Source organism: Chironomus tepperi, unplaced genomic scaffold, assembly GCF_022539635.2.
Source record: "Chironomus tepperi strain 1889 unplaced genomic scaffold, CSIRO-AGI_Ctep_v1 contig_177, whole genome shotgun sequence".
NCBI lineage: Eukaryota > Metazoa > Arthropoda > Insecta > Diptera > Chironomidae > Chironomus > Chironomus tepperi.
The window spans coordinates 186,287-204,630 of NW_027226299.1; the positions used below are offsets into that span (position 1 = coordinate 186,287).

The 18,344-nt window shown below is 30.5% G+C and overlaps 3 protein-coding genes across 3 annotated transcripts; 2 read left to right on the forward strand and 1 right to left on the reverse strand.

The window, feature by feature from the left end:
* The first annotated feature begins 559 nt into the window (after nucleotides 1-559).
* papi (tudor and KH domain containing protein papi) lies at nucleotides 560-4,000 on the forward strand. The gene is made up of 4 exons (XM_070638948.1): nucleotides 560-582; nucleotides 1,257-2,025; nucleotides 2,088-2,249; nucleotides 2,578-4,000. Exons 2-4 carry the CDS (start codon nucleotides 1,259-1,261, stop codon nucleotides 3,647-3,649), a joined length of 2,001 nt encoding a protein of 666 aa, XP_070495049.1. The 5' UTR covers nucleotides 560-582; nucleotides 1,257-1,258; the 3' UTR covers nucleotides 3,650-4,000.
* Nucleotides 4,001-4,473: 473 nt separating this feature from the next.
* mts (protein phosphatase 2 catalytic subunit mts) lies at nucleotides 4,474-17,165 on the reverse strand. The gene is made up of 4 exons (XM_070638759.1): nucleotides 16,949-17,165; nucleotides 7,826-8,389; nucleotides 7,554-7,744; nucleotides 4,474-7,293 (listed from the first exon to the last, which is right to left on the reverse strand). The coding sequence occupies exons 1-4, from the start codon at nucleotides 17,048-17,050 to the stop codon at nucleotides 7,221-7,223; spliced, it is 930 nt and encodes a 309-aa protein (XP_070494860.1). The 5' UTR covers nucleotides 17,051-17,165; the 3' UTR covers nucleotides 4,474-7,220.
* On the forward strand, nucleotides 17,118-18,317 carry geminin (geminin DNA replication inhibitor). The gene is made up of 2 exons (XM_070638760.1): nucleotides 17,118-17,704; nucleotides 17,773-18,317. Exons 1-2 carry the CDS (start codon nucleotides 17,502-17,504, stop codon nucleotides 18,155-18,157), a joined length of 588 nt encoding a protein of 195 aa, XP_070494861.1. The 5' UTR covers nucleotides 17,118-17,501; the 3' UTR covers nucleotides 18,158-18,317.
* The last annotated feature ends 27 nt before the right edge of the window (nucleotides 18,318-18,344 follow it).

Genomic DNA, 18,344 nt, shown 5'->3' on the forward strand with positions numbered 1-18,344 from the left:
ATTTTTTTCTTCATTAAATATTAATAATGCCGCACACGTGGTTGTCGGTATTTCAACGGAAATTTTTTAAAATTGTGTAGATCTCGCGGGTAGAACTTGTAGAATTTAAAGTCAGAGTTGGTTTTTCGCAATTTACTCTGTGTAATTACTAACTTAGTCAGGCAGTCATAATACCTTCAAAGTGATCAGGAAAGAGACTAGACCATACTTAACTCAAGCATCCAAATCATCTAAAATTGTGATCATATTAACCGCATTCACAACACGTGTTTGACAACTCTGGCAGTAGACTTTTATATAAAAAATACAATTTTGTTGCCATTTAATTTTTATCATTTTTAAAGTGAATTCATATCATTTTGAGACAATTGACACAACAATCATTAAATATACAATATAAGGTAACTAAAAAATATGAAGTCATTGTAAATATTAAGCTAAATATTGAAAGAAATGAAGATTGAAATTTTTCAAGTTCATATAAAATCAGTCACTTTCTAATCATTTCTTATAAAGTCAAGGGCATTGTAAAGAAGAATATATAGGCGGTATTGCAAAAAGACTATAATCTATTATCGATTGGTAATCAGTTCAAAAGTTAAATTAGCTTATGTGATATTGCATAACAATCTTTTCATAAGAAAAATAATAGGCACTAATTTTTTTGCAAATATTATTTAGCGCATATTTATTCATTAGATGCGGCCGTGAACATCAAGTTCTCAGTCTGACTGTTTCTGTGATTCATTAGTGACTCATTTCTGGATGTTAGATAATTATTATTTAGAATCTGAACTTTCCGGATCTAAAATATACATTGTATTCCATAATTAATTGTTAAGACAGTTGATTTAATCATTTGGCATGCATCCAATAACTTGCAGATGGCTAAATCTGCATTAAAATTAGTGAAATTAAGTGCTTAATTGTTATAGGTTAGGATAAAAACCGGTAAAAATTGACCGCTTAATTTTCAAAATTTAAAAAACCGGTAAAAATTCAAAATTGAATTGACCGGTAAAAAGCAACTGACAACATATACAAAATTACATAAAAGAAAATCGCGTGCAGCTATAAAAATCGCTACGACCACCCATCCGTATGGTCTTCTTGTTACTTGTTTTCCTCGCGCCAATGACATAAAGCACACTAAAAATAGTTCTGTGACTTACATTTTCATATTTCTATTTCATTTCGTCATTCATTAAGATTAATTGTTGTGCCTGCTTTTTATATCTTAATTTATTATTTACCAGTCATGAAGTCTGTGTTGCCGATAGCTGCTGGAATTATAGGTGTAAGCGCCTTAATATATATCTACATAAGGCAGCGTGATAAGGATAAAAAGAAGAAACCCGACAATGATAATAGCAACGGAACATCTAACAAAAATGATACGGCTGTAGAGTCACTAGAATTTAAAGTTGATAATAATTTGGTGCCTTTGATTGTTGGAAGGAATTCGGTGAATTTAAAATTGATTGAAGAGAAGACAAAAACACAAATTAAATTCCGTTCGTGTGATGACGATAATCAGATGTGTACAATAAATGGAAAGATTAATGACGTAAAGACTGCAAAACAATTAATTGATGCTGAAGCACAAAAGCAACCGATAATAACTGACGAAATCTTAGTTCCGACATCATCATGTGGTAAAATTGAAGGATATAGTGGATCTGTATTACATGATATTTGCCAGAAATCATCAGCTAAAGTATGGGTCGATCCAGCAACTAGAAAAGTACAAGGAGAGAATCGTCGTGTATTGATTACTGGAACTAAGGAACAAGTTGCAATGGCCAGGGCATTGATTGAAGAAAAAATGAACGAACCGGCTGTTGAACAATCATTGCAAGTCGATGACAAGAAGGAAAAAACAAAATCTCCAAGTCCATTCGCAAGCAACTCAAGCATTACGACAACGGAAACACCTCGTGAAGTTATGTTGCCTTCACCAGAAAAGTTTAAGACGAATGACGGACAGCTTGAAGTCTATGTTAGTGCGGTTGCATCACCTTCACGGTAATTTATGCCTATATTTTTAGCTAAATCTGTTTCATAACAATTATTATTATTTCGAGCAGCTTTTGGGTTCAAATTTCTGGTCCACAAAATTCAGAATTGGATTTCCTTGTCGATGCTATGACTGAATATTACAATCAAAAAGAAAACCAAGCATTGCATGCAATTCGAGAACCATACCTTGGTCAAATTGTAGCAGCAATGTTTCTCGCTGATAACAAATGGTATGTAGTCACAAAGTATATATTAAGATACGTCCGAACATGCAATTATTTGAAGCGTAATTACAAGAGAATTTGTTATTATTGACTTGGAACATGAGATTCTCAAGGGACATATTTAATTTAACGGTCTGATAAATTTTAAATTTTGCTACCAATATTTTTGAATTCCAAAAAGCCGTTAAATTTTCAATAATTTAAAAGCATCTAACGCCGCAAAATTCTCAAATAAATTACGCTTCTAATAAATTGTTCCTTTATTAAGTCATTCCATTTGACATTCATTGATTATATACTTTTTTTTTTATTTTATATATTTCCTGATAAAAAGGTATCGTGCTGAAATAGTAGCAATTCAACCAAATAGCGATGATTTAGTGCTTGATGTTTACTTTTTGGATTATGGTGATCAACAGTTTGTTGGACGTAAAGAAATTTTGGAATTGAGAGCTGACTTTTTATCGTTGAGATTTCAAGCCATTGAATGCTTTTTAGCTCACGTTCAGCCAACAAATACAGGCAGTAAATTTGAAGAATGGGATCGTCAAGCAATCGATAAATTTGAGGAAATTGTTCAAGCTGGAAAATGGAAGAAAATGATAAGCAAAGTCGTAACTTACAAGGATAAAAAGTCATTTGCTTTGCAACGCCCATCAAATAAGCGTGAAAGCTCACCAGTTCCCGGCGTGGAATTGTATGAAGAGAATTCAGATCGCAATATTGCTTTAGAATTAGTTGATAATGGATTTGCTGAAATGTCTGATCGCTTTGGTGATTTAGCAAAGAGTTCGGTACTTAAAATTGCTGATGATGTCAAGGAAATCTCGCCAGAACCAATGGAAATTGTTGAAAAATCGTCAGAAGTAAAGGATGATTCTAAAAAATCTTCAGACGTTACTCCCGAGTCTATAGAATTTATCTCAGATCCAATTGACATTATTTCGGAACCAGAAGAACTTTTTCCTGAGCCCGAAGATATGTTGCTTGAACCTGAAGAAAAATTTGAAGAAATTTCACCGAAAGGTGAAGAAACTACAAATAATAATGTCGAAGACTCTCCACAATCCTTAGTTCCTGAAAAACCCAAGACTATACCCGAAAAAATCTCATCCGAATCTAATCAGAATACAGTCATAGAATCTAAAGTTCCAGAGCCAACAATCGAAGAAACAAAGCCACTAGCTGATCACAATAAGAATAACATTGATCCACAATCCTTCTCAAATGGTGCCCAGTCACAAAAAGCTAAACCAGAATCAAATTTCTTCGGAGGCAGCAACAGCAGTCAAGTGCCACAAAAGAAGAAGAAAAAGCTCACAACAGCTGATTTTTTGAAAAATGAACAAGAAAATGCAGCAAAAAAGTACAAAACTGATGACTGGAATTCTATGATGGACGAATAAAAAAGTCATATTAAGCAGATTAAGCAACAAAATTTGAAATTGAACGTGCCTTTTTTCGGATGTAATAATTATTTTTATCATCAAACTTTATTGTTTTATGGACGTTAAGCAGCTTCGACGTTCATTTATAACCCTGTACTTTAATGATAACATATGATGTTACTGAGAATCTTTGAGATTTATTAATCGTTTAGTAATTTTAAGTTTTTTTTTCCTACAAACAGAAAAAGTTTATAAAAAAAATTGTTGAAGGTAATGAATAGAACTTTATGAACAGTTAAGATGCATTTTGCAAAGAAAGATTGAATCGAACAATAATAAAAAGTAAAATTGAGAAGCTTATGAACATTAGGATGAGCTTTTTATTTGTTTGTTAGAGCTAGAGATGAATCATAATCGTTGATTCTAATTTTGTTACAGCTTCAACAGGAACGGAAAACTGATAAAACCTTTCAACGGCCAAAAATTAGAATTAATTGCTTAAACCACACAACAGCAAAAGCGGAAACGATATATTTTACAACTCAAATTTAAAACCTTACAAAAGCCAAAACGATCATTTGTATGGTTCTAATGAGATATTTTGATTTAAATGAAAACCGTTTAACAGTTTTAATGAAATGCATTTGTAAGGTTCTCAAACACAATCGAAGATTTTCACATCAGGTAAATATCCTGAAATAAATACAAAATACTCAGTCCATTTACCCTGAAAATGAATATCCAATAATTCTCTTAAAAGACAAAAAGCTCATTAAATATTATCAAGTTAGCGTGCTTCCTATCCATTAGAGAATAATGGCAGTAAATAAAAAAGCCGGCAATATTTTTTCAAATATTTTATTTTTCAAGTTTTTAATTTTTCTTTCCAGTTTTAACTTAAATTAACTTTTCTTTTTTATTTTAAAAAAAAATTCTGTTTTTTAACTCAAAGTTCTTGTTCAGTTGCTTAACAGATATTTTTTTTTTCATATACGTTTTTGCTTGTTTAACTTCCTGCATATATAACGGCTAATCTCGTAAGCGTTTCTGAGGCGCCTTTTTATATTTACTTTATCATCTTTATATTTTTTTCATTTCTCTTCATTGTTTATATTCAAAAAAGTGCATTTTATCCCGAGCTGCACACCAAAATTAATCGGTCGTCTAACAAGCGACTATGCGCATATAATGTCAGCGTAATTCTACCGATAATTTTGTGTAACTGCTCAGGCTTATATTAAGTAAAAAGAAGGAGGCAATGGTAGGAAAATAGGATAATAATATTAATAATAATAATAAGTAAGTAAGCTGATGAAGAGCAGAAAGATACATAGAGAGTAAAAATTGAATTGAATGGAGAGTAAATATTGTGTATGCTAATTGATCAGCATGGAAAATCAAATACTTTGCTTTGTGTTCATTGCAGATAATTGAACGTTGTAAAATACAAAAGATAATGTACATATTTGTGTCTCATATGCCAAGAGAGTATTCGGATGGAGGGTTCAGTCCTCTAATAATTCCTTAAATACCCCCATTGGTCTCATCTCAGTTCATTTCGTATGTATTAATTATTTTTTCTTATTTTTTGCAATATAGTGATTTTTGTAAAGCAAAAAGTCAGATTTTTACGGAAAAAAATTCTTCTATGACATTGTTTGGAGGTGCTGAGGCAGTCAGTCGTCGTCCATCCGAAATTACTCGTCAATATTGAATAAAAAATAAGTAATAATAATTAGCACGATAAGAACACAAAAAGATAGCGCAATTATGATAATTTTGGATGCACGACAATCACGCGTCAACACCTTAATAGCTTAATTTTCACTTTATTCATTACAAATGTTTTTTTTTTTTCATTATATCAAAAAGACGCATTTATTTTTTTCATATAAAACTCCAGATTTTCATATCAAGATTTTCCTTTTGCAGAAAAAAATCTCATAAAGTATAAAGTAGTTTATCATTAAAGTCTGTAAAACTTTATATTATTAATAAATTCAGCGGGAAATGTTCGTCATTTAATTGCGATTTTTAACGGAAATTTTCAATTCAAATTTTTAACGGTTTTCCAACTCTTTTTTTGAGTTCAAAATTTTCAACTGTCATTTAAAATTCAAATTTTAACCGAAAATTTCAAGTTCAAAAAATTCAAATCTAAACTATCCGTTATTTTTCAAATTTAAATTTTCCGTTAAAAATCATAATCAAACTCACAACTCATTATTCATCGAAACTAATGAAAAATAAGAGCAAGTCGTATGCGTTGGGTGAGGAAACTACAGTTATTTAATCATTAATTAATTCACATCTGAGGAGATAGGGGAGAAAGGAGAGCGAATCACGAGAGAAAATTTTGACAGGGAAGAAATTGGCGAGTGTAGACGGTGAAATTTTTTTTCATTCATGAACTAAGAACTCGTTATATCCACTTTTTAATGCATTTGCACTAATCATTTTTCAAAATTTATTTTAAGATTATGATATTTTTTTATTATTTTTTTTTCGCATTTAGCATTTTTATTTAAATAATTTTGCTGTGTTCTCGAAGAATTTCATCATCCATTGTATTTATATTGTTATTAAATTTGTATCCATAATGTATTTCAACTATTTTGATCTCAAAACGATTTTTTTTTTGTGATTAATTTTTTCTTCATTTAACATGCGATTGTGATAAATCAAAGGATTACAATCATTAATCGCGAGCTATGCTTGGATATTTTCATTTTTTCTAAATTTATTGTGAGGTTATAAAAGTATTGTGTCTTTGATTAGACAAGACACAATCCGACAAGTTCAAATAATTTATATTGGGTCATTGATTAGTCGAGACATAATCATAATATTAAAATTGCTTTTGCAATGTGTCTTTGATTAGCCAAAACGCAACGTTTACAAATTTTAAGCTATATTATAACCTCAAAAAGTCATAAAAATCATGATTTATTTAATTTAACTTCATTTCAAATTGAATTATAAGGAAAATATGAGAATATCCAAGCCAAGCTCGCGAACAAAGAGAATTAAAGTAGTTTTTTTCCATATATAATTTGTGAAACACTTTTTAATCATAATAAAGTTGAACTTTAGATTTCCTTCAGTAGAAAAAAATGACAAAACAATTTTACTTCTTGTAATAATAACAGAAAAATTTCTATTTTTTTCGTTTCATTCTATATAAAATCAATAATGAGCGACGCAGAATTTTTAAGAAACTAATAAAAGATCCTAATATAATTTTTATGTATCTCTTTCCCATCTATCTCTAACATTATTACATCATATTTTTTTTACGTTTTTTTCATCATATTTTAATAATAATTTCACTTTGATTACTCAAAAAAGTGTAGAGACAGGATTAATTTTTTTTTGTTGTATCTGAATATGTTATTGTTATTTCTTTCTGTAATGCTTGCGTCTTATTTAACTCTCTTTATTGTGAGAAAATGAAAAGAACTAATAAAAATATACGAGTTCTTGTAAAACTGTAATCTGTGTATCTTCTCTTGTGTGTGTGTATGTGTAAATGTGAAATATTTTTTTTACTTTTTTTTATGACGATGAGTAGAGAATAATAACAACGAACTTAGAGGAAGTAGTCTGGTGTTCTTCTAGTAACGTGTGGCTCTCCACGACGTGGTGCCGGATCGAATTGGAGGCTGCAAAATAAGAATAAAAGGCATTAGTATATTTTGAATATTTAACGGATCTCTAAAGGATTTGAATTTTTGTTCCAATATTTTAAAAATCGTTGAAAAATTTAAATGGACTTTTCAATGCAACAGAATCGAGTTACAACCCATAATAAAACAATTTAAAACAATTATGTTGTTTCTCAAGAACAAACAATTTTAAATAAAACGCGTCGCAGACTTAATTAATTAAATAAAATAAAAGAACAAACAGAAACGATACTCACAATGAAAACTTCAATGAATCGTCTAATTCCATTAATGCTGCTTGATTACCGCATCGATAACAGTAGTTTGGCGCTGAGAAAATTGTGACAACATGACGTTCGTGACACCAATTGTAGCCTTCCATAACTAGCTGGTGAGCGCGGGATACTAAAGTCAATCCATTTGTATGATTAAATATTTCGGAAATGTCCTACAAAAAAAGCCACAACAATAATTGAGCGGTTAGTAAACAATGTTTTTAAATAAACATAAATATGAATGATTGACGTACCTGACCAAAAGTATAGCCAGCTCCTCTTGGGGAAATACCCCAGCCACCTCGGTCATCTGGATCGCTCCACAAAAGATCACACATTGGGCCTTCATGTGGTACTTCTTGCAGTCTATCAAGAGCCCTAATATGGTCTAATGTATCAATTGATGGCGATAATCCGCCGTGCAAGCAAAATATTTGTCCATCAACAAGAGCGGTGAGGGGTAAATAGTCAAATAAATCAGTAAAGTACTTCCACACATTCGGATTTCCATATTTACGCAGACATTCATCATAGAAACCATAAACTTGAGTAATCTGTCTGGATTCATGGTTACCACGCAAAATTGTAATTCTTTCACGGTAGCGAACTTTAAGTGCAACGAGGAGAGTGACTGTTTCAACGCTATAGTAGCCACGATCAACATAATCGCCCATAAACAAGTAGTTAGTGTCGGGCGAACGTCCTCCTATCCGAAATAGTTCCATCAAGTCGTGAAACTGACCGTGAACATCTCCACATACTGTCACTGGACATTTTACTTCCTGAACATTTGATTCTTTTGCCAAGATTTCCTTTGCCTACAAATAGATCAAATAAAATTTATTAATAATACTGTAAAGAACTATGCTTAACGTGAACATCCTATGCATTTGAATGAGTTTTTCATAATTGCTGAAATTCGTTCCTGTTTTGATTATTTTAGCTGGATACAAGTTACAGAATAGAAATTGACACATCAAAGCTTATTTCTAGATTATCCATCTACGACACTTGACTTTTAAAGACGATCATCTATGCCAGACTTTAGAAAATGTACAAAAATAGATTCGTAAAAAATCAATGACGTAGAAAATTTCGCACATCGCCCAAAAACTGGATTAAATCTGGTTTATCTAAACTTACACATTAGCGCGATAAGGTGAGGAAGAAGAAAAGCATTTACTTAAGGTATTTTCCTGATTCGCATTAAAATAAATAGCAAAGACCTCTTGTCTGATCATCAGGGCACTGAACTTGATTCTGTTTTGTTGCATTAATATTTTTATATTTCTGTACAAGAATAACCAGACTACGACAAAAAAAATGGATGCATAGATATTTTTAAACGTTAATTGAATTACAGTAACAAACAAGATTAAAATGCCGGTCAATGTCTCGTTTTAATAAATGACTCAGCAGTGTACATCCTAACAATAAGTTCAGGTGCATACCTGAGTAAATAGAGCAATTCTATACAAGATAAAAATGGGACATAAAAATAGATTCACAGTGAACAGTATTATAACATCCATGAGTTACATCCTCATTACCGCTAATATTCTTAAAACTTTAATTAAACGCCCTCCTTCACTTTCCCTTAATTAATTATCGCACATCGATAAATTATTGTGCTTTCTATTTATTTAATGCTCTGATCCAATAAAAGTTGCATGATAGGAGGAGGAAGGCAGCCATTTGTGCGTAAACAATTAACGCTTTGATTGCGAGTTTTTTTGATATTTTTAGCGCATTTATTCTTGAACATTTTCAGGCATTTCTTTCCTTTATATAAAGATATGCAGCATATAAATAATTATGGATGATATAGTTACTGCTGGATGTCTGTTATGACTATGAATTAAGGATTCAATTTGATCAAATTGCTCAAAAAATCTAATTTTGTGAATTCGTTAAATATTCAAAAATTTGAAAACCGTTAAATTTTCAAAATATAAAAAACGGTTAAAAATTCCGGGTAAAATTAAAAGAAAGGGAGACTCTCGCAATGCTTGCCATCCCTCAGCGATAGTACAATAGATTAAAAACTCAACGACTTTATAAATATTTTTATTTCCATTGCCGTACGAAAATATTTGAAGGAAAATTGCGAAAAAAAAAAATTTCTTCCTATTTAAAAACCTCAATTTTTCATTCGGCGCTGAGAATAGCGTGCAGATGTATAAAAATTAGTAAATAAACCCATTAAGATAATCAAAGTCATATTATTAAAAAGCCATCGTTGCCTTATTTAGTGCAGTTTCTTCATGACATATACGATCGACCGAGAGATTTACTTCTTTGTCTGGGCGGTTATCTATGGATATGGAATGAAATCGCAATAAATCGAAGATAAAATATTACAGCAATGACTTGATATTTTTTTCTTTTTAAGAATGGATTGACATAAAATCTTCAGCTTTTGACTTTTTCATAAATAACTCTAAATTGTCTTATTAAATCAAATTTTCTCAATCCATAAGCTTGCCCTAAAAAATATCTGACATGGAAAAAGCATAGAAAGCTACAAATTTAATGGCAATTGACATAAAGCTACCACCATTCAGTCGTGTGTATTGTTTAACCTTATCTTCCACAGTCATGTGCAAATTTCTACTTTATCATCCTTTATTCAAATGAAAACAAAGACTAACCACATTTATGGTGGATACATACTTATTGCTCAATTGAAAGCAATTTCTGAAATGTATTTGGATCATCGTGGATTTGAAATAGGCTATAAATTGAAGCGCACTTGTTAACGGAAGTTCAAGCTTTCTTGGCGGGAAACTCTTTTGTTTACAAACATTTGAAAAACTATTTTCAAATTTATGAAAAAAGAATTTGGCATAAAACCAATCTATTTCTGTCATAATGTTTGTCTATACGCCTTTCATAAGACTTTGATTCTCCTTTTGTACGATTTTGTTTGGTCTATGGCTGCATGATGGATATTTTTAAGGATTTTGAATCAAAAAGTTCAAAATTTTGAAAAATTAAAATTCAAATTTTTGAAAACCGTTAAAAATTCAAAACTTTAAAAAACCGTTAGAAATTCAAAATTTTAAAAGCCATTAAAATCTCAATTTTCGCAAAACTAGTCCACGTCCAATTCATAATTCAAATAAATTTTCCATAAAGCGAAGGCTACATCTGCCCGTCCAATAGACATAAATTAGCAGTTTTACTTATTCAAAGCGACGTGCAAAGGATGAATATTCATCACTCGACGTGTGCTTCTTATAAACATTAAGATGAATGAATTAAAATTGTTGGTAATTTTAGTACATACAAGGAGTAGAGACACATTAACGACAGTCTTAATTTATTCAATTATAATAGATTAATCATCATCATTATATACTTAATTCATTTCCACTTTATGTATAAAGTCCAATGTAAGACAAAGTGTCTAATGAATGAATGAAAAATACGTCATAAAGGAAGGAATGCTCTTATTTTGTTGTTAAGCAAGTGCAAATAAATAAAAAAAAAAGAAAGAAATTCTCTTCTATTATTTTATCAAGTGCGATAATAAAAGTAAATTGTTTGCGTCAATGACATTAAAGGCACCTTTTGTCGAATGTCAAAAATCCAGCTGAATTATGTTTATGCATGATGTGATGGAATGGAAGGAAAAATCATTATCGATTAAACATTCATAATAGTCAATGCATGGGGAAATGGAACTTAATGAGAGGAACAAGAAAAGTTATATCTTGAATTAATCATTAACCGAGGTAGTATATAAGGCACACGTAACATTGCGCTTGTATTTGCATGTTAAGAAGAGGAAATTATGCAGAAATCTTGCTCATTTTCACAATGACTTTTCTATTGTTTATTTTATTTCATTCAGTCAACTCTTGGAATTTTTTCGAGCATTTGCATGTGCTTTACTATGTCATTGAACGACTGTTAACTGATATGGTTAAATTAGATTTAGAATAATGCAATATAACAAGTTATAATTCTGAAAAACCGTTAAATATTTGAAAACTGGTAAAAATTCAAAATTTTGAAAATCGTTAAAAATTAAATTTTGAAATCCGTTAAAATTCAAATTTTTGTAAACCGTTAACCTTCAAAAATCTAAAAATCTCAATTTCTCATTTTCAATTAAATACAAATCTCAATCATGTAATTTGGCCATGTTACACTTTAAACAATGTGTTGGCGAAGATTATGAAGGAAATTTCAATTTGATTAGAGCCTCAAAACAATTCACTTGGCAACATACGCCTACATATTTTTGCTACCGAATTCTTACACATTTTTAATATAAAACGGAATTAATGTAATGTTTATTTTCATTCAGCAGGTAAGCTTTCTAATACCACAATTATTCCAAGAAAAATTCAATTTATTTTCATCGACCTTGAACTTATGCATGTATTACCGAATTCCGAGAGTAGAGAAAAAAAAAAGTTTTATTTTTACACTTTTCTTTCACTTTAGGTCGCAAAGGATGTTCACGTCAGCGATACGTCAAAAAAATTCTCATATACGTGATATATACATCGAAAGAAATCACATTTGATCCTCGTCACTAACGATCAAGACATAAATTGTTAATAATGTCAAAAATATCAAGCAATTTAAAGCCTTAAATTATTGAAGGTTCTTTTCATTATACGAGTATCAATCAACATCGATTGCTCTTTACGATATTGCATATATGTTGTGCTGTCTATCTATATTCCCTCATTTTCATTTTCTTAAAGCAAATACAAAATTTGTTCATATATCATGAATCAAGTATCGATTTTCTTTATCAATTTATCGTCAAGAGGAAGAACCAAAATCAAGATTTACATATGAGAAGCTCTTTGGATTCCATTCATATTATTCATATGGATTACGATATTCAATTTTAGTTTTCTATAAATTATTCAATATGTTCTATCCAATACCAATACCAAGACCTTGGATTTGAGCATGAATCCTTATAAATGCTTCTACATTATGGCACTTTTTTATTGACATTTAAAACAATGCAATTATACAATCTATCAAAATTAAATTTTATGAATAGAATTAAAATTGATTGCTGTTACCAAAGACCTTTTGCTTCATGCTTCTCTCATGATTGAAAGTCACGCTATGAACGGAAAATATTTTTGATTCTCTCAATAATAACAAAAAATTTACGCAAAAAATAAAGAAAAACACAAAAAATTTACCGTTTTACAGTGCGTAACACAATAAAAGGTAATTTGCAGCATAAGGCAAATGAGATATTTTTTCGTGGTGGGTAGGGGGTATGAACTGTTATGAATTTACGTGGGTCTGCAACTGGTTTCTTGATTGTTTGTCTTTAATCATGGATAACAACTTGGATATTCACTTAATGTCCATAATACTTAGGTTCTAATTATGTCTCCCATGTACAATAAGCTACAATCAGCTACACAAAGGTGCATCCATAACAAATACTATTCTAATCCTGTTTATACTAAATATAACAACTCGTTGCAAATCGATCGAATTTGCCTATATTCATTTAAATCAAGCTTTTTTTCACTTCCTTTGCATTATGCACACATATTATGCTAAAAAATACAATCACTTAGCACTAAGCTGATAAATAACATGACATCATTCTATTTGTTCATTGTAACATCCAATAAACAATTCTCTGAACATTTAAACACTCGGAATTTCCAAGAACTACGGTCAAACTACTGAACCGACAAAATGACCAAAAAAAATATATCCGCTCAGTACAAAAAGAGATGTGAATGAATACAAAATTATATTTTGTTGATATACGGAACAAAAAAATCAAATCACAGACAATTTCAATGCATTGCAACAGCAAAATAATGAAAACAACGGCATTTAACTGAAGGTGATAAAAAGATGTTTGACATATTGCAGTTTTCATTCCTAAGATGATGATGCTGCAATGTTGCCAACTTTGTTCCGCTCATACACTACATTAGTATAAGCCCATACATACATACAGACGACGAGAGATGCTGACGAGGAGGAAGTGAAAAGAAGAGGAAAGAGATTATTTTGAAAATAGTAAATCTTATAGAAGGTAGTGAGAGTTAGACATATTAAAAATGAAAATTTCTCTACGGCTTTTTATTCTGCATGAATAAAGAAAATTTACATTAATATCCTCATAAATTCAATTGTCAGTTCATGCATAAATCCCTCTCTCGATATAATTTCATAACTCACTATTTTGCAAATGAACGAGTTATAAATAATTACGTCTAATTAATAAAGCTGTTTGTCACTTAGATATTATCCTTAGTGTGATTTTATGCACGATTTAAGGCACTCAAAGAAAGCTGTTCATGTGAGGAGAATATGGTTAAATAGACGTAGCTTTTGACTGACAGAATTGGCATAGCTATATATAGCTTAAAATTAGATTTCTGGACCAAAGTTATCCAAATGTTTAAGTAACTAATCGTTAAAGTATGTTTAAAATTTAACGGTCAAAATATATTTGAAATTTAACGGTCATAATGTATTTGAAAATTACGGCAAAAATTTTTTCACTCAAAAATTCAAATTTTTCACCAACAAATGCAAGTCCTCAACCAATCAACCCAAATTTCAGCACAAGGGCACTTAAGACTTATTATTTCTTCTCACCCCATAAATTCAAATTGAAATAATTTTGATTAAAAGAAAATACACACATAATAAAAGAAGAAAAATGTAAGAAAAATATTTTGAGGAAGCTAAATGATTCATCAGAAAGCAGTGAGGATATCCTTGACGCTCATTTTTCCTCTTTATTATTATAACGCTTGGGAGAAATTGTTCATATTATGATTATTATTAGGATCATTTCTAGCTTTAATGCAACAAAAAAAAAAGCATCAATGACGGGGACGACAATGTCTGTCTTAAAAGGTTGATTGGAATTTTGCAAGAATGAAAATAAGAGTAGGTTTGTGTACATTTCATTTTCATAATGCTGTTAAATGTAGGTTGAATCTACCGTTTAGATATTAACAGCCTTAAGCCATGATACTCTTACTTTGTGTATATCTACATCTAATATTATTTTGTATACATTCAAATTGTCTTCGAGTCAAAATTAAAAGCTATGAAATGGCAAATATAAACAAATAGAAATTGATTAATATTAATGGAATATAAAATGGAGAATGAGCAGTAATGTAAAGAGACCCAAAAAACAACAACAACAATAAGAAGTGATCTGCCCAAGGTCAAGAATTTATTTATATTTAAAATACAATTCAATAAATGATGTCATCGTTTTCGCAGTTTTCTTATTTCTCCTTCTTTACACCTTACTCTTTATATATTATGTGTATGGATCGTATATACGATTTTTAATTTTTAATGAATGCCGCTTAATAGCCTTATACAACTGACTGTTTTGTGAGTGAGTAAGGAAATTACATGGTAAATAGTAAACATATGAGGATAATGACGTCATTTAAATGATTAAATAATAAATGAGCGACATGTTACCTTCACTTTTTGTTGTTGTATTACCTTACAATGATCAACGGACAGTAAGGTTCATGGTCAATAATAAATAAATGATAAAAATGCCATTTTTTGATGGTTAATGATGATAAAATAAAAACAGGTTCATGTTTGGCTGTGCCGATACGTGTGAGAGAAATTCAGTTGCTTTTTTTCAGGTTGACCGGCACGTGCTACTTGTTATAGATATATATACAACACTGTTGTGACACAAATTCGCAATTCTTTCAAGTCTCACTAAAAAATTTCTTAAGCAGAAAATAGTAATAATAATAATGAGCAGCAGATAATGGAGGAAAATTTTCCGAGCTATTTATAAAAATTCATATGTGATCTAAATGATGAGACTGATAATGTTAGGAATTTTGCAATGTAGAACATAAACATTGAGTGAAAAACTACGAGTCTGTTTTCCAAGCTAGACTTATCAGTCAGCACTTGACAAATGTTGATTAAATATTTATACTCGATGATTAATGATAAATTTTCTATTTCGATATTGACGACAGACTTTTTTTTATCGCATTTTACAAATAACAATGAGTTGCATTATGTCCTGAACTTTGATTACCTATCATACTCATTGAAAAGGTCAGTTTTTATTGCAATTCTTTTAGCCTAAAATTTTGAAAAACTGTTAAGGTTCGTGTCTTAACTAAATTTCTACTTTAACTTAATTTGAAAACAGAAAACCCGTTAGAAATCTATAATTTTGCACAGAATATCCAGTTGCAAAAATTGAATGCGCACTTGACAATTTCGGCTGCATTGATACCTTTAATATTCCTCTTTCTTATCACCTCTCTATCTTATTTACAATTTTTAAGTCGTGTTTTGTGTGCTGTTAAGATCACGCGCTATCGACCGACCTTGAGGTGTGAGTAATAGTAACAATAATAGTAATAAAAATGAATTAATACAGTTAAAGTGAATGAATGAAATATTAATTATGCACTTTGCTGTATATCCGAGTTAGCATTGGAATATATGCGATTCTGGCATTTTCAGTGAAAGCAAGCGTCGTTTAATGGCATATAAATAAATATGTTAGAACATGCAATTTTACGCTAGAGCACGGGTCACATATATCGATTTAAAAATGAAATTTATAAAGTACAGAGAAAGAAATTGAAAATTATTTTAAAGCACATATGCACGAGACTTTTTTTCATATTAGGTCATTAAAATGATTCAGCCCTCTCTGTGCATGTTTTTTGCCTTTCTTTTTGTTATCAAATATTTATTTATTATTTTTCCTCGTTTCCAACGCACTAATTGAAGCCCGTCATTATTATGAAATTTATAATCATTAATTTATAATGACTGAGTGAGTGAGTCATAAGTTGATGCGTAGATAATTAGAATTTTGGATAATATATAGGCCGTGTATCAACAAATACACGAAGAAAATTACGTAAAATTTCACTGATGATGATTTTCCACCACAAAAAAAAAGTTTTTCTCACATTTTTTTTCACAATGGTTATGGTTCCGATATGATGATTTCATTTCTGACTGCTCTGTACGATTACAAGATTTTGTGAAAAACTTTACATCACTAAATATTTATTATTTTGTTTTGGAAAATTTAAATCCGGAATTCTGAATGAAAACGTTAGCAATAATACTATTTTGGTGATAAATCGCTTCTTTTTGAGATTCTAAAATGTATTTCTCCTTTTTTTCTCGTCAGGTCCGCATTTATATTCGCACACTATGTATAATCGCTCCCTTAAAATTTTCATTCGCAATTTTTCCTATCATTTTGTCTTTTTTAACAACTTTTAACACTTTATTATCCTTTATGGCTATATTAAGCAACCAATTTCACGAAATTACTCAACTTTTGCATAGATTTTCACGTATAAAATGCTGATGTAAAATGTCACTCTTACCTTTTCGCATAAAATTTTAACTTGACTTTCTGTAAGCTGTTTGCATTCATTTAACTGCTCAATCCACGAATCTAGATCCTTTAGTGTTGTCTTATCTTCCATTATTTGTTATTTAGTTATACTTTAAACAATTAATTACTATTGAAAAAATGAAAAATTAAAGTTTCTATCAATTCAATCCGAAATTTTTTTAATGGCGACTAGTAAAAGATCTGTCGTAGTGACGACCTTTCTAATTTTAACGATTTTGCGCGTAGTTTTGATCCCTTCATTTAATCCGAACATAAAGTTTCCAACAAACAACATTAATTCTCAAAATATTTACGAAAATATCAACAAACTTATAGAAAACTTAATAATATTATAAAGTTATCATCATAATCGTACTTGATCGCTCATAATAAGCAGTGAAACAGTGAAAGCAACTGAATTAGTTGTGAATTTTCATTTGGCGGAATTATTTTTCGAACTAAACGACAAAGCATAACAATCCAACGGATTTTTTGTTTATAAAAATCATAAAAACATTAATAAAAGTACAAATTTGGAAGAAATGGCTTCGTCAATACCGTCAAAGATATTCATTCAAGTTGAATCACCTGCTGAACAGCAGGAAAACCTTAAAACTACACGAAAAGTTTTCAATAACCTACAGAAACTTGGATCTCAAGTTGGAACTGACAAAGAAAATTTGGTCGGAAGATCACCAGCGTACATCGCCAAAGAATCATTAGCCAAAAAAGCCAGTCTTGACATGTAAGTACAATACAGTGCTATTTTAATTTATTCTACTAAAATTTATTCTTTTCTCATGCAACATACAGTGATCAGGAAGTTAAGAGGAAATTACCAGCACCAACGACTTCAAAATCATCACAAACAAGCCCAGCACTGGAACCAGGCAAGCAAATTACAACGGACGATCTCACATCTGACAAACCGGTAAATGAACATTACTGGGAAGTGCTTGCTGAGAAAAGACGCGAGGCTTTACAAGAGACGCTATCCGAAAATCAGGAATTATACGAAAGAATTGCTAATTTGGAAGACGAATTGAATCATTCAAAGAGTATGCTAGAGGAAGCACGTGATTTAGTGACTGTTCTTACGGAAATGCTTGAAGAAAAGGAATCACCGAATGGACCTGCTGACAATTCTGTCGAAACTGAAGAACCTAGTGACACCAGTGGATTAGACTTTACCATATAAGCAATGCATTTAGAAGCCCATTGATTAGACTAAGTTCTTTGTTGTTTTTTGGCTTTATTTTTTACATACCTCACGATTTATGATCCTTCTTTATGTATTTCTTTGAATTCATGAAAATCTATTAAATAAAATATTTTTGATCATCCCGTTTACATTGGAACTAACTGTTGTAACTGTTTTTAAATAT